Genomic DNA, 17,500 nt, shown 5'->3' with positions numbered 1-17,500 from the left:
AATAAAATACAGCATATATTTATTCATCATGAAAGAGAGAAGGCTGAGGAATAATAGGAACCGCCAAGGCGCAGATTCCAACACTGATGTGAGACACCAACTTCTCGTTGTCCACTAAAACTGGAATTAGAAGAATCCAGCCAATAAACTGATAAGAGGATCTAGGATTGATACCATAGAGCTTCGTGAAGATGAACATTGAAAGGACTTTGTAAATATAGGTCGAAATAGCTTTACAATTGCAGAAGCCACATTTGCAGAGGAGCAGATAATCAACGATGACTGGCTAAACTTCAACTCCATAATTTAATCAATCAATTAATCAGTTATGATGTTTTTACCGTTCCCATTTCCTCACCAATGGTACGTGGTACAATAAGGTACACTTTCCCTTTCATTTATTATAATAAAATTAGGAATAGGCATAGTTATTACAGCACGATGCAAACACCATACCGTGCATGTACGCGCCCAAAAAACACGCACACAGACACACGCACGCGCGCACATACACATAAACCCACACTATATATATATATATATACATATATGATATATATATATATATATATATATATATATATATATATATATACTATATCATATACATACATACACACACATATATATATATTATATATATATAATCTAATAAAAAGGGACCCCACAGAATCACCATATTGTTAAAAATTGATGCTATATTTCAGAGAACCAACTGTCTCTCTCTTTATACATATTGGACTCCTGCATATTAAATGGAATTCTGTTTTAAACAAAGAAAATATCAAAGATATATATATATATATATATATATATATATAGGTATATATATATATATATATATATATATAGGTATACGTATATGTATATATAGTATATATATATATATATATATAATATATATATATATATATATATATATACCGTATGTATAATAATATATATATATATATATATATATATATATATAGATATATATATAGATATAATATATATATATATATATATAATATATATAACACGAATACGTGGCATGTATGTATTGACGTGCTTAGACTTTCTTACTAATATTAAATTAAATAAAAAGACAACCATATACAAAGCAGGGAACCGTGTATATTCTCATATACTGGTCTGTGCAAAAACCCTGTGAATGAGGATTTCTGCAAAATGGATTATCCCATCAAATTTGAGAGAAATCTAAAAGTTACACTCAGTGATTCATTCCGTTGAATGTCAGCCGTGCTGATTAATATTTTAATTTTAATTTTCACATATTGCTGAGTTTTTTTTTTTTTTCATTTCAGAGGGAATTATATTGATTCCCGTGTAAGCTTACTCGTAGCTTCTAACAAGGAATCAATCACGCGTTCTCTCTATCCTCGTAATGTCTCTTTCCTAATTCACACGCGCACACAAGAATATATATATATATATATATATATATATATATATATATATATATATATATATGTATATATATATATATATATATATATATGATATATATATACATCTAATAAAAGGAGCCCATAACAACACCAAAATATAGAGAGAATAACAATATATTTCATAGACTGCTGTCTCTCTCTTCGGGTATATGAATGAAAAAAGTTTACAGAAAAGGTGGTATTTATACCAAGACATCCATCCACAGGTAAGCCAATTTAGGTCACCCCCGCTGATAATCTTCCTTTAATCTTCTTAAGCGTTGTTGAATGAAAACCTTGTCGATCACATCTGAAACCCATGCTCCTTTTGAGATGTTCATAACCTGCCTCTCCTTATTAAGGCCGATTCCATCATTTCCCACTCTTGTACCGGCAGTTACTGCTATAAATTATACGTGACAAATTCCAGTTTATCTATGGTTATGTTCATTTATATGGTTGAAAATAGCTGAGTTCTGTTGTCCATACCTAACTAACCATTTATATTGTATTAATCTCTGGGGAAGTGATTTTCCTGTAAATCCGATGTAAGATTGGTCACAGTCCTGGCATGGGATTTCATATATATATATATATATATATATATATATATATATATATATATATATATATATATATATATATATATATATATTAATATATATCTATCTATCTATCTATCTATCTATTATCTATCTATCTATATATATATATATATATATTATATATATATATATAGATATATATATATATATACTATATATATATATGTATTTATATTATATATATATGTATAAGTCATATCACATTTCCGTGATTCATATACATATATCGAGCTACAATGTCCTTTAATATCTAATTCGCTCTACCTCGGAATTAATATATTTTCATATATGCTTAACCGAAGGGGAATTTTTTTTTTTCTCGATAATAGACTTGCCTGGACCAGGGCGCGAACCCATGGATCCTTTCAAATCCAAGAACGCCAGTGAAGCTTTTACCTACTACACCACCGCGATGGTGTAGTAGGTAAAAGCTTCACTGACGTTCCTGGATTTGAAAGGATCCATGGGTTCGCGCCCTGGTCCAGGCAAGTCTATTATCGAGAAAAAATTCCCCTTCGGTTAAGCATATATGAAAATATATTAATTCGAGGTAGAAGCGAATTAGATATTAAAGGACATTGTAGTTCGATATATATTTATGTATATATATATATAATCTACTAAAAAGGACCTAATAGAATCACCATATATATTATATATATATATATATATATATATATATATATATATATATATATATATATCTATATATATATATATATATATATATATATATATATATATATATATATATATATATATATCTATAATCATCATCAGTGTTTCAAAATCACGCGAAAAGAAAAGCATGGAAGTTTATAACCTGGAAATCTGGTAAAATAGTAAATTGATTAAAGATATGCTTTATTCGGCGATTTAAGATTCAACAGGCAACTTTTAAGGTAGATGTAAAATATTAGCAGAACTAAGGGATTTAATTTAGGTAAAAAAAAGTAATACGATACCATGAGGTAAGTCAGACCTGCTGTTAAGATGTGTGGCTGGAAATGTATAGGATTTGAAAATGTACTTAAAGAGGACGACACAGGAAAAAAGAATGGAGAGAGAGAGAGAGAGAGAGAGAGAGAGAGAGAGAGAGAGAGAGAGAGAGAGAGAGAGAGAGGAAGTAGTTTGATTGTTTAATGATTGGGTCAGTTTCTTGATGCAAAGGGATTTTACAAGAAGAAGCGACAGGTAATCGGTGGTTGCAATGGTTGCATTTCAAGACTGAAAGAATTATCTGTCATACAAAACATATCTTATCCGGGTCAAACCAATATCCCGCACAATAATGTTAAAATACTTACTCAGATAATAAAATGCCTTTTCATGGCCTCTAATAATATCCTTTATGCCAGACTTTTAAGTGAGATTTGTCATCGATGGCTCATATTCGACGATGCATTCACCCTCTTGCAAGTGAGGGAGGCAAAGTCATAAATAATGACATTTATTCCTACGTCAAAATCTCTCGCGTGGGTTAAGAACATCTTGAGGTAAAGACTAATAAAAATGAAAAATATTACTTTTCATCACTTTATCCGAAAGCGTCATCTCCTTCTGACTGGAATAAGAAACAGAAAAAAGATAAAAAAGAGCAGGAATTGTCCGTTTTGGTCCCTTTCTGAAAAAGGTATCACAGGGAGCAATTAATAGACCGACTGATCGCTATCCCATCTGATGCCAGTGTCATAAAGGCGCTCCAACGATCCCTCAAGAGTGCCTGGGGAAATTAACTCTTACGATATAAGACAATAAGGTTTATACGAGACTCCGAAAGGCTGCCTCTATACTGCTGATGGCTGCTGCTAATCCTCATCTTAAACCCCTCCCCCATCCCCTTACCCGCCCCCTCCCCCCCTTCCTTTACCCCACCCCGCCCAGCCACACCCTCCCCTGACCCAAGACTTTGTATAGATCCCACGATGGAACGATTTTATGGTGACCTGTTGATGACCTCGTGGGTCATTGAATGTGGGTCTTGGCTATTGATACAGGGAACTTATGGTACTTTGGGGACAGTAAGTAGACGGGAGAAGGCACTGGATAAAAATAGAATGATCAAATAGAATGTAAAATCTATATGGGAAGCGGATGGAATCTGTTAAATGATTTTTGCTAAATTTTTGTCGACGGAAAGAAATCTTACATGAGTAATCCGTTCGAAAACACCTTGATGATAATAACCATCTGATAAAAACCTAAAGATAATAAAAACAACGAAGAAACAAACGAATAACGGAGAATAGGGATTTTGTTAATAACAGAGTTCGGTAGGAAAACTTTCTTAAAAAGTAAGTCCGAGGAGACTTGACAGTCTTAAAAGAGTTAAGGACAAATTTCAATTTTCGGTTCAAGTGTTATTTAAATTTCGACGATGACGATTGGATTTTTCGGAACCTACTCTTTACTCAAGGAATGAAATTACGAGAGGGAGAATGAAATCGTCGGGGAAACAAACGACTCTCTTTTTTTTTCTATTTTTCAATTCTCTTACTACCGAAAGGAAATTCGATGATTATGTAATAATGTCACTGTTTAGTCTTGCACTATTATTCTTTTTATTATCATCATTATCACCATCATCATGTAATAATAATCCACGATTGTATAAATGACTCGTATTTCTATGCATAAAAATTTTATTACTACTACTACTACTACTACTACTACTAATAATGGAGAAACAAATCCACAGTTATGTAAATGCACATATATTCAAATTTAAAACTTTAAGGATAGCTATCCTTAAAGTTTTAAATTTAAAAATATGTGCATTTACATAACTGTGGATTTGTTTCTCCATTTGAATACTCGCGCTACTATATACACACATATATATAAGGGACTGCCGTCTTGAATATTTTGCAAAACAATTGCGTTGTCAGTACATTTTTCAAAAGTGCATTGCGCTAAACATAAGTGTATACGGTGAGATGTAGCACAGAAAAGTCGAAATAGATTGCATTGTAATTTCTTTTATTATTTATGTTCTTCAGTTTTTCAACGAAACAATCCTTTTAGGATGACTATTTGTAAATGTCTTTGACATTTGCCGAGTTGCTGGTATTTCTATTATCATTGTTAATGGGGCACCAAATCCACAAATATATATATATATATATATATATATATATATATATATATATATATATATATATAATACACCTATATATATATATATATAGATATATATATATATATATATATATATATATATATAGGTATATATATATATATATATATATATATATATATATATATATATAGGTATTATATATATATATATATATATATATATATATATATATATATATATATATATATATATATATATATAGGAATATTGTCTAACCACTATTATTATTATTATTATTATATTATTATTATTATTATTATTATATTATTATTATTATTATTATTATTTTATTATTTGGGGACAAATCCACAATGATGTAGATGTCAGAATTTTACCTTAATCTTTTTTTTATGTTTTTCTTTCTTTTTGTTCAGTCCTCGATGATATTGAACAGGGACCCCTGACTTAACCTTTTCATTTTCCCTTCCTTAGGTGACACAGATCAACTTCTCCTAATGTCATGAATACTTTTCAACTATATAACTCGGAATTTCTTTACTAGATGAAAAAACATTTTGCAAGATAACAAGAAATGATAACATAAGCTTATGAAATTCCTTTACAGTGCGGTGCAGAATTTCTATGAATGAGGAAGTTCAGTTAATCGGGGCTGGAGGTTGTGTGTGTGCGATGGGGGGAGGGGCGGGGATCTCTTAGGATTAAATGTTATTATTTTGATATAAATCTAATGATTTCATTAGCAAAGTCCTATGTTGATAGTTGGTATGGTGAAAGCTGAGTAGGGATTCCCGTAGAGTTGTATACCCTTCTGCGGTGACCATATTAAATTCGTTCGAGATTTATAATTGATGGCACACAAAGTCATAGCCTGATATGATTATTCGAAATATTTGTACAGCGAATTTGAACTACGTATGTTTTGGCATTAGCTATGGTGTTGGGGTTTTATTTGTCCAATTTCTGTGTTAGTAAGAAAAACAATAAGAAAACGAGACTAAACATTTCAGAGACGTCATGAGGTAATTTTTTTATGATGTTTCTATTCTGGTTTTACTGGCTGTTAATAACCTGCTACTGCTCATACAGAACAACAACAACAACAACAACAACAACAACAACAATAATAATAATAATAATAATAATAATAATAATAATAATAATAATAATAATCAATAATAATAATAATAATAATAATAATAATAATAATAATAATATCGAGCAAAGTACTTATTACGACCAAGAAGAAATTCAATGAGATTTTAATTTCATACGGCTCCCCATCTGGGCTGATTACCTAATTGCCGATTATTGTTTAATAACACAAGAACGTGGGATCTTATTAATTTTGTTTAGTCTACATTGTTTTAAGTTTTACGACGGCAAAATACCGATGGCAGGAAAGACTTATTAAGACAATAATGAGTGATGTGGCTAATTTCAAAGTGAGATCATATTAGATTTCTGGGAAAAAAGTCACAATTTCTCTTCATATTGAAGAATTTCTTTTATTTACTAAAACGTAAGAAAATAAATTCATCTGGTTATTAATTTTTCTTCGTTCATTCGTCTGTTGTATGGAAAGATGAGCAATGGCTAGTAGAATTTAATTAATAATCTTGAAATCTTTCTAATATATGGTGACACAAGGTACAGTTTTATATTCCCTGTCAATGAGATTAGATAACTAAACGAATATTTGTAATACACATCTTTAACAATCGCTATCCCTGAGCAGTATATAACTCATTAGGGATCTTCTATGGACTGTCCTGTCCAATTATTTCTGTGTCAAAACCCCCTAAGTTAAGTCTGATGTTAGCCTTTTGATACTTTGCTAATATTTACGACCAAACAAAGTATAAAATGCCATGAATACGGAAGATGACAGCCATTGAGAATCTTACTACATCTGGCGTCATTCTCTATAAAGCCAAATAATCGTTTCCTTGTTGACTTGACGCGTCAAAAGGGCGCGTTCAGCCAAAAATTTAATGGTTTTCCTAAAGCGAAAATACTTTTTTTTATCCACATTAGTTCATCCACGTTACTAATGGAACATATGCGTTTTATCTGTTGTAATGAAGTTGAAAAAAAACTAAGACTACTGGGAAAGACTACAATTCTTAAAATTATATAGTCTAGAAAGGAGAAGAGAACGCTACATGATAATTCAGGCATGGAAACAGATAGAAGGAATAGCAGAAAATATCATGGAACTAAAAATATCAGAAAGAGCAAGCAGAGGTAGATTAATAGTGCCCAAAAACTATACCAGGAAAAAATACAAGGAAAGCACACAGGACATTAATCCACCTACGCACCAGCATCGATAATGCAGCGTCTATTCAATGCGTTGCCAGCTCATATGAGGAAATATATCAGGAGTGAGCGTAGATGTGTTTAAGAATAAGCTCGACAAATATCTAAACTGCATCCCAGACCATCCAAGATTGGAAGATGCAAAACATACCGGAAGATGTACTAGCAACTCTCTGGTAGACATTAGAGGTGCCTCACACTGAGGGACCTGGGCAACCCGAACAAGATGTAAGGTCTGTAAGGTAAGGTCTCTCTCCTCTCTGTATATCCTGAGACCATTTGTTTTAAAGCGTTACACTGAGTTCTAAAAGCTGATTGATTGAAACACGTATCATTTTCAGGTTTCATTACATAGTTCCTCATCGTCCTTCTGGGGGTGTAATCAAAGTTTTATATTATATATAGATATATATATATATATATATATATATATATATATGTGTTTCGATGTGATCAGCTTTTAAATTTTTTTTCTGTTTATATTCCATTATATATATATGATATGATATATATACATAACATACATATATATATATATATATATATATATATATATATATATATATATATATATATATAAGAACTACTGAAATTTAACACTGAAAAGATTGTAAAGCTGATCGCATCGGAACGAGCACGCAGGACGAATCCAGACGAAGCAGTTTAAAAATGTTTAAATGCACAAAGCAAAGCCACGAACAGAGAGGGCAGTCAATTATTTTCCCTCTATTTCTTCATGCCGAACTAAGCCGTGAAATTACTTTAGTCCAATGTTTCGTAAAAAACCGAGTAAATCCCCATCAGGGCTTTTCCTTGCAGTATATAAATTTTCCTTCCAATAACTGTAATCGACAGTTTGCGGAGCCGAGGAAAAAACGCATCTTTTTCTCGGGAGGTAAAAATCCCAGGACGGTAACCAACAAAAGCGAAAGTAAAACGACTCAGTACAGGAATTCACTTTTACGTATTGAGGCTTATGTTACAAATCATGACTGTTGTTCTGATGCGCGCTGTCTGTAGCATTATTACTGTTTTATTTATTAATTTTTTGATGTTCATGATTACCATCAATATTTTGGAGTCCATTATTAAAATCAATATCTTCCTGTTCATTATTGCTATCAATATCTTTATGTTCATTATTCTATTGCTTGCAATAGAGACTGGATCCTCTCCAAGCTAACCTGTATTTGTTTGATCGGAGATGTCAAATGTAGGGGCTTCTTCTTGTCTTAGTGTACTAATGTGTACATGGTCAAAAGTCTGCTAATGTGTTCATGAACAAAAGTCTACTAATGTGTTCATGGTCAAAAGTCTACTAATGTGTTTATGGACAAAAATTTACTGATGTATTAATGGTCAAAAGTCTACTGATGTATTAATGGTCAGAAGTCTACTAATGTGTTAAAAGTCTACTAATGTGTTCATGGTCAAAAGTCTATTAATGTATTAATGGTCAAACGTCCACTAATGTGTTCATGGTTAAAAGTCTACTAATGTGTTCATGGTCAAAGGTCCACGAATGTGTTCATGGTGAAAAGTCTACTAATGTGTTCATGGTTAAAAGTCTACTATGTTCATGGTCAAAAGCCTACTTAAGTGTTCATTGATGTCTTCATGATCAAAAGTCTACTAATGTGTCCATGGTCAAAATAAGAGGTTGACGAACATCAAGATACTTGGATTTAATGCTGACGTAAGCCATAATGTTTTGTTTTAATTTTTCACAAAGAGAAACACTAAAGGCATCATGCAGATAATACCTTCACAAACTTTATCATAACGTTCAGCATCATCGTGAAACCTCATATACATTGTACTACTAAAGCTCTCTACAGTAAAGTGTTAAAATATCTGAATCAGTATCTTCTAGAGTTAACAAACTGCAAGGATTAATTTAATTTCACTGGCATACTATGTAACCTTTACTAGGTTAAGCTGCCAAGGTTGCGGTAGGTTAAAATTCATGATGACGCGTGACTGAAGTTTTGGAGTTTTTTTTTTTTCATAGTTGATTTTTCAGTTTCTAATTTTTCTTATACCTCCCGACAACTACTATATTCTAGTTGTTGCCTCCATTACGTTTACAATAAAATTGGCACTAATAAATAAATTCCCATTTGAAACCCTTAAAAACCATCCAAAGCAAACGAAAAGTAAAATTTTTTTATAATTAACCTGATACGATACAAAGTCAAAACTCATGGCTAACAAATCAATCTTTATATAGGTTTTCTTATACTCCACAACAACCCCTTTATTCTACTTGTGTGCTCCATTACTGCTATCACGAAATTTCGAAATTTGCAGCAATAAAAAATTCCTATTCGCAAACTTTAAAAACCAACCAAAGCAACACTAAAGTAAATCCCTTTCACAAATAACCTGATATAGGACAAAGTAAATACTCACGGCTAACATATCTGTTTTCATTCAAATTCTCATTGAAAACAGTGTGCTTTGAGAATAACCATAGCCATTTTTTAGTTCTCAGAGCAATGGTAACCAAACAACTACAGTTTACTAGAAAAGACAAAAGAAAAACGATACGAGTGATGGGGTACTTACATCAACGACAACGCCAGGCACAATAAAGGTCTGCTTCGGTGACTTTTGTCTGAACAGATATCTGGAAGAGTTGAAAAACGGTATTAAATAAAGTATGCTTAACAAAAGAACGATTATATTTAAGAATAATTTACGAATAAGGTTCTTATCCCTTAGTTACGAGGATGCTATATGTCGGAATGAATTGCTAATTTTATCTTGATAACTCTGATTCCAAATGGAATCAGAGAAATTATTGAAACTTACATTGCTGGTATATTAGATTCACATCAACCGTGCATTTGATGTCTAGGCCAGGCCCTTACGACGTTCCTGATTGGCTGTTGATAAGCTAATCACAGGGCTGGAAACTCTCAGTCTTTCTCGAGAGTTCACATAGGCGGGATATATATTCCACCTCTCCTGAGGGATACTTTTGACAGACTTATCCTTTAGGAGAGGTGGAACGTACATCCTACCCATGTGAACTTTCGAGAGGGACTGAGAGTTTCCAGCCCCGTGATTGGCTTATCAATAGCCAATCAGGAGCGTCGTAAGGGACTGGCCGAGACATCAAATGCGCGGTTGAAGTGAATCTACTATAGTATTTCCGTGCCCTCTGTAATCATACCTCAAGCAAACGAGCTGAAAAGTATGTAATCATTTGGAGTTGCCTTTTCCTCTAATCAATTACATCTTCAAATTCGTGTCATGGATAAAAGAGTAAAAAGACTTGTTTGTAAAAGCGAGTCATTGTTCTAGAAAATTTTTTTTACTGTATACAGCTTGCTTGGAAATCCTTACAAGGAAGGCAAAAGATCTTGCACTCTGTTGAATTAATTTCCTTGTGGCTATGTAGATATAAAGGCACACATATATAAAATATACATATACATATATATTTATATACATATAAATGTATCTTTTATAGGGTGTACTAGGATTTCACGATGAAAGCTGGCGCCCGGGACACACACGAGCGTGAAGGCCGCTTTATGGATATGCTGATTTAGTCATTGGAAGTAAATAACGGAAATGAATGACATCAGAGAGGCGAGCGAATATGATGAATATAATCTGGTTGTAACCAGGTAATTAAATTCATATTAAAGGTAATTTCGATGCATCGCTTGTCCATGCATATCATTAGGCTTCATTATAGCATTATGAACAAAGACCCCCCATTTATCATTAGGAACCAAAATGGCCTTCATTCTCTCTCTCTCTCTCTCTCTCTCTCTCTCTCTCTCTCTCTCTCTCTGCTTGGCAGACTTGTGAAGCTTTTTCCTTTGTTTTCTTTTATACAAAAGCACCGATATTTTCGTCTTTCTCTATTCAGTTCACGACTTGGTGTTAGTAAACGGTAAATAAAAGCGACGGAAAGGCATACTGCTTTCGTTGCCTACAGAATGGAATATATAGGCTTCAGACTTGAATCCCGTTGCAGAATCAAATTCGGTTCAAGAGACATTACAGGAATTTTCTGATAACTTCTGTGATGTTTCGAAATTCATTGATATCTCTTAAGCCTAGATACGATTAGGTCCTGAACTGTACACTGACGACAGCTTTAATAGTATATTACAAAATAGATCTAGGACATACAGGACTATGCCATTCTCAAGTTCTGTAACTGATTTATTTTTCAGAAAAAAAAAGAAAAATGATGACAAAATTATACAAATACTTGGGCCACGTTCAAATGATTCTCATTTGACAGTAGGAACTGATAGTATGCAGTTATGAATTTCAAATAGACAAATTATTGCTAGACATTTAAAAGGAATTATGATGAATATGAGAACAGATATGATTCAAATCTGTCCATCATTAATTTCTCGTGACACGCTTTGGAAAATTGACCAATTTAAATGGCTACCTACATAAGTATGCTATTCCGTACCGGAAACGAATTTGTCACTACTATGAATTGCCGTGAGAGAAAGCTTATAGTTTTGTGCCTCCAAAACCGAAACAAAATTTGCAGTATGAGAGAGTTAATATTTTTTCAAAAAAAGGACCTCGCAATTTGTTGATTCTTTTATAAATCGGTAAAATTTTGGGAACTAGGAAAGACATAAGTGGTCCAGTCTTCACATACATTTTGGACAATGGTCCCTGCCCCGAAGTTAAATGATAAAATCTACCAGTGTAAAAGAAAATGAACCCAATGGACAAATGTACCCAACAGACAAAAATATTTAATGGACAAAAGTACCCAATAGAAAAATGTACCCTATGTACCTAACAGACTTAGTGTCCCTAATGAACAAATTGAACCCAATGGACAAATTGTTACAATGGACAGAATGAACCCAATATACCGATTTTATCGAACTGACCAATTGGACCCAAGGACAAAACTTACCTAATTTAGTACATTAGGTATATTGTGTCTATTAGACACAATTTGTCAATTTCCTTCATTTTGCCATGTGGTATATTCTTGTTGTTCCATCGTGTTTCCTGGAAGAGATTATTGCAAAAACAAAACATAAAAATGAATCAGAAAGGGAAATGACACTTAATAACTTCTACAGGCACAAAATTATCGACAGATTCAAAAGGAATTCACAAGGATACATGATTTCCAGCCAGTTCCTGATACCTGACGTATCAGCAGGTATGCCAGAGCTTCTCTGCAGTATGCCACGTAACTCGTTTCAAATATGCGTTTCAAGTATGGACGGAAAATTGTAAATGAAATCAAATGACACATATGAAAATGTAAGGGCGCCAAATTGTAAATGAAATCAAACGATACATATGATAATGAATGGGAATAAAATTGTAAATGAAATCAGATGATGCAATTGAAAATGTATGGGCGCCAAATTCTAAATGAAATCAAATAATACATATGAAAATGTATGCGCAAAAATGTAACTGATATCAAATGATACATACAAAAATGTATGGGCACCAAATTCTAAATGAAATCAAATGATACATATGAAAATGTATGCGCAAAAATGTAACTGAAATCAAACAATACATACGAAAATGTATGGGCGCCAAGTTCTAAATGAAATCAAATAATACATATGAAAATGTATGCGCAAAAATGTAACTGATATCAAATGATATATACGAAAATGTATGGGCGCAAAAATTGTAAATGAAATTGAATTATACATACTAAAGTGTATGGGCGCAAATTTGTAAATGAAATCAAAAGATAAATATGAAAATAACTAAAGGTAAATCAATTCTGAAAATTGCAAAGAATCGCATGTACATTGCGCTTACCAATCGAGCACTCAAGCAGTTACAATACTGAAGACTCTAATGAGGATAATTAGTAAACAGACATTTTCATAGATGTTGTAAATTGATCATAATTGACCTTAACTAGCCACTGAACACCCACCTGTAGAATTCGTCATCGTCCTTGTACCACTTGACGGAGTACAGGGGGTCGTTGCCCCTGTCGTACTTGCACTCGAGCTGGGCATCCTCGCCCCGGAACTTGTAGACGGGCACCTCGACCCCGTAGAGCTGCAAGTGCTTGTCTCCCAGGTCAGTGGCCATTCCCTTGACGTTCGTCATCTTGTTGGCGGTGAAGCTCGAGCTTCTGCCGAGGCCTGTCGGGATGTGCGAGGAAATGACACGGCCGCTGTTGCCCACGACTCCTCCTCCTCCTCCCCCTCCTACTTCTACTATCCTGGATTCCCTCAGGCTCAGGCAGACGACGTTGGTACCTTCAGGAGAATGAGGGAGAATGGCGTTGTTAGAGTTACTAAGGGGGAAATAACGAACAGACCATTAAAGACTGATTAAAAGACATTTTAAACGTTATTTCGCTTGATCTGGAAAAAGACTAATATAAGTATAAATGTATATTTTGGAAGAAGACCCTCTTTTAAACAAATTCTTTCGAATAAAATGGCAGAATTCAGCGAATTAATCTTATATATTATCTCTCCTATTTTCCTTATTACTCGCTTTTCTGGCTCAATATTCATATTGGGAATAATGTTGAAATAATATATAAATACTAATATAACTGCTTTAGGCTGGTCTGAATATACGAGTGAGGATTTGTCTCTAGTGGGACATTGCATTTAATATAGTTCTCTACCTACCAGTCATTTGTAGCTTTGTTGTTTCCTTATAAACGAAAATAGATTATTTTAATTAAAGAATAAGTCAAACCAATCGATTGGTTAGCCTTTTCCAGTGCATTGCGAGGGTACAGCAGTTAAACCACAAGACATCTGGGAATAATCATAATAAGCCTCAAGATCTGTTGAGAAGGTATTAGTTGACAAATGTAAAAATGAAAACAGCTCAGAAACGTACTGTCGTCCTTCCTTGTTGTTTACAAGAAACAGCAAAGCAGCAAATAACTAGCAGGTAAAGAGAGGTATCAACTGCATATTAGATTTATGAATATCCCATCAAATCCAGACCAATAACTATATTTTTGTGCCAACCAAAAGCAGTAATATTTGCATTCGTATTTATTTAAATAATTTTCCAGATCATAAAAGGAGAAAATGTCTTTTAATCAGGCTTTAATGCACTAAGGTATTTGCCAAACTGAAATAAGTAAATATGATCTCCAGTTTGCTCTATACAGAGAGAGAGAGAGAGAGAGAGAGAGAGAGAGAGAGAGAGAGAGAGAGTTGTTGTTTTCGATGCAATCAGTAGCTGTTGATGCTGCTCAATGTTTAACTGTTTATTATTGTCTATGAAAATGACCATTCTGTTCTTAAATACACAGTTTTTTTTTCTAAAACACCTGCGTCTTTCCCAAGTGTAAATCTACCTTTCCGTTTATCAGGAATACATTTTTTCGTCGTCTAGATGAATTTTATTAGTTATTTTTCAAAATGGATATAGTGCAACTTTCTGTCTCACTCGTTTCAAGAATATATAAAACAAAGTTATCTTGGGATAATTCCTATTAGTTTCACATCGTTCCAGGAGATTTCTCTATCAACTTCCCACGAATGTCTCTTCAGCAATTCTATTTAACCTTGAGGTTTTTACGTCGCTACTCATATTAGTTTGTTGGTAACGTCAAGCTGAATACTAGTTCGTCGTTTACATATTGATACCTGTATGAAAGAAGCTGTGACGATCACTATTATATATATATATATATATATATATATATATATATATATATATATATATATATATGTATATATATATATATAATATATAATATATATATATATAATATATATATATATATATATAGATAGATAGATAGATAGATAGATAGATAGGTAGATAAATAGATAGATAGATAGATATATCTGTAGTTGTTATAAACACAATGCCCTCTTCACCTCAGAAAGTTTGAAGACTTCTAGAAGTTATTAGGGTAATATGGTTATTACAATTACATATGTATCTGGTAAAAAGTGACCACTGGATTTTCTCTCTCTCTCTCTCTCTCTCTACACAAATACACACACATTTATATAATTATATACACACACATATGTATATGTATATATATATATATATAATATATATATATATATATATATATATATATATATATATATATATATATATATATATATATATATATATAGTGTAAAAACTCGTTCACAAACATGGAAACGTTTCCTATGAAACCTTGGGACTCAATCGGAAACTGGCTCTGTCTCCACACAGATCCACAAAGTTATAAAAGAATATTTTCTTATGTGTATTTTACGTTCTTCCCTTTTCTTGTTGACATCCGAAGAGAGCTTAACAGATCAACAATTTAACGACCTCTGGGATATGTGCGGGAGGACTTCCTGTATGTTTACCATTTGAGATGTAAACAAACAAACAAAATAAACTTGATGGGTGAGAAGCCCTTCTCTCTCTCTCTCTCTCTTTTCTTTCGCTGTCTATCTCTTTCACTTTAGCTCTTTCTTTTGCATGGGCGTGTCATATGAAATAATACTAGTTGAAAGTACTGCATGTGAATGTCTCTGTCCGTCTGCCTGTCTGATTGTCTATCTCTCTGTGTCTGTAAATATCTCTCTACTACTACTACTTCTACTACACACACACACATACACACACACTCTTTCTCTGTCTCTTTGTATCTCTCTCAGACAAACACACACACACACGCATACACACACTTCTTCTTTGTCAGTATCTATTCCTCTCTCACTCTCTCTTTATCCATTTTGTTCTTTCTCCTACGTGCGCGTATTATGTCAAACAGTGCATGTGACAAGTACAGCGCTTGACTGAACGTGACCTACGGAGCAAAAATGATGTTCTCTTGTCGTCATTTTCGATAACATTCTCTCCTTTGATCTTGCACTGCTTCGTGTTTCCCTTCTCACGGATGATTCTTCTCTAATCATTTGATAGAAATCCTTCTTGCTTTGTGTCTGGAAGGAGAGGGCGTGGGAGGGAAGCTTCGGGTGGGGGCGGGGGTTGGGGAGGCGTTAGAATAAGAGGTGGGGGTTATGAGGATTTTTTTTTTTATAGCCAGAGGGGAAAAAAATCTAGGAATTTATTTTCTGGTGGCACTTTTTTTCTCATCTCAGGAATGTTCTCTCTCCTTTGATAGCAGTATGATTTTGTTAGAGTGATGTTTGTCTCGATTTTCCTCCCTTCTCTACTTCTCCTTGCAATTGCAGAATAATATTCCTACGATTGTTTTTATTACTAATTCTAATTACGTATTTTGATTGAATACCCATAGAACTGGACGTGAATAAATGTACGACGCATGGCTCGAATGGACCTCCTTATTATATTATTTGATTAAAAAGGGCACAAAATCCATTCACCCTTCTTCAATATTAATTGTGGTTAAATGGAACAAGGAGTGACCCGACCTCCAGTCTACTCAGGAGCGTGCTAAAATCTACGGTCAAATAGAGCTTTGTTTCGCCAACGAAAATTAAAATAAATACGCGATGTTTCATTAGAAAGAATTGTTCTGTACTGTTTAACATGAACATTATATACTTTTTACATTTTCATTCAATTAAATCATAAATAACCTATCTCAACATTCCTGTATCTTTAACTCAACGCGAAAAACATTTTTCAGACCTTTTTAAGTTTTTCCATCAACCTTTCCTACCACCCTAACAAGAACATGAACAACAATAATAACAAAGTAGTTTGCAGGCTTACTCCCCGAGTAAGCAAAAATAAAGTCTGTAGTAGTATCTACGTATGTATATTGCTATATTCAGGAAGCTTTCGCCGATGGATCAAGATAGCCTCTTCAGCCTGAATTTGGCTGAAGAGGCCAATTTTATACTTCCATTTAAAACCACGAGAAAGTGATGATGTCAAATAATGAGTAAATTATCATCAACTGTCATCAAACGTTAAATCCCCTTCAATATTACTTTCTAAACCTAAGGTGAGACAGCTTTTCAGTATAAGACTCACAGTTGGTAAACTTTCCAAAACAGTCCGAATTGTCAATGATGAACGGGTGTCAGGTGATTTGATCTGAATGCGAAGGGAATAAAGAATAGACGTAATCAGATAATTGTTTCCCGACCCCTTTC

The 17,500-nt window shown here is 33.3% G+C and overlaps 1 protein-coding gene across 2 annotated transcripts in view; it reads right to left on the bottom strand.

Annotated features, from left to right (window-relative positions):
- The window catches only part of LOC135218674 (uncharacterized), a 384,870-nt gene that overhangs the window by 156,751 nt on the left and 210,619 nt on the right, over positions 1–17,500 (bottom strand). For both annotated transcript variants that reach the window (XM_064255125.1, XM_064255126.1), the window contains 2 exons: positions 13,372–13,702; positions 10,023–10,083 (listed from right to left, as the gene is read on the bottom strand). In XM_064255125.1, the coding sequence (XP_064111195.1) occupies positions 10,023–10,083; positions 13,372–13,702 (392 nt within the window). The remainder of the gene's footprint in view (positions 1–10,022; positions 10,084–13,371; positions 13,703–17,500) is intronic.

This window comes from Macrobrachium nipponense, chromosome 9, assembly GCF_015104395.2.
Source record: "Macrobrachium nipponense isolate FS-2020 chromosome 9, ASM1510439v2, whole genome shotgun sequence".
Lineage (NCBI taxonomy): Eukaryota > Metazoa > Arthropoda > Malacostraca > Decapoda > Palaemonidae > Macrobrachium > Macrobrachium nipponense.
This window is presented reverse-complemented; position numbering and strand designations above follow the sequence as displayed.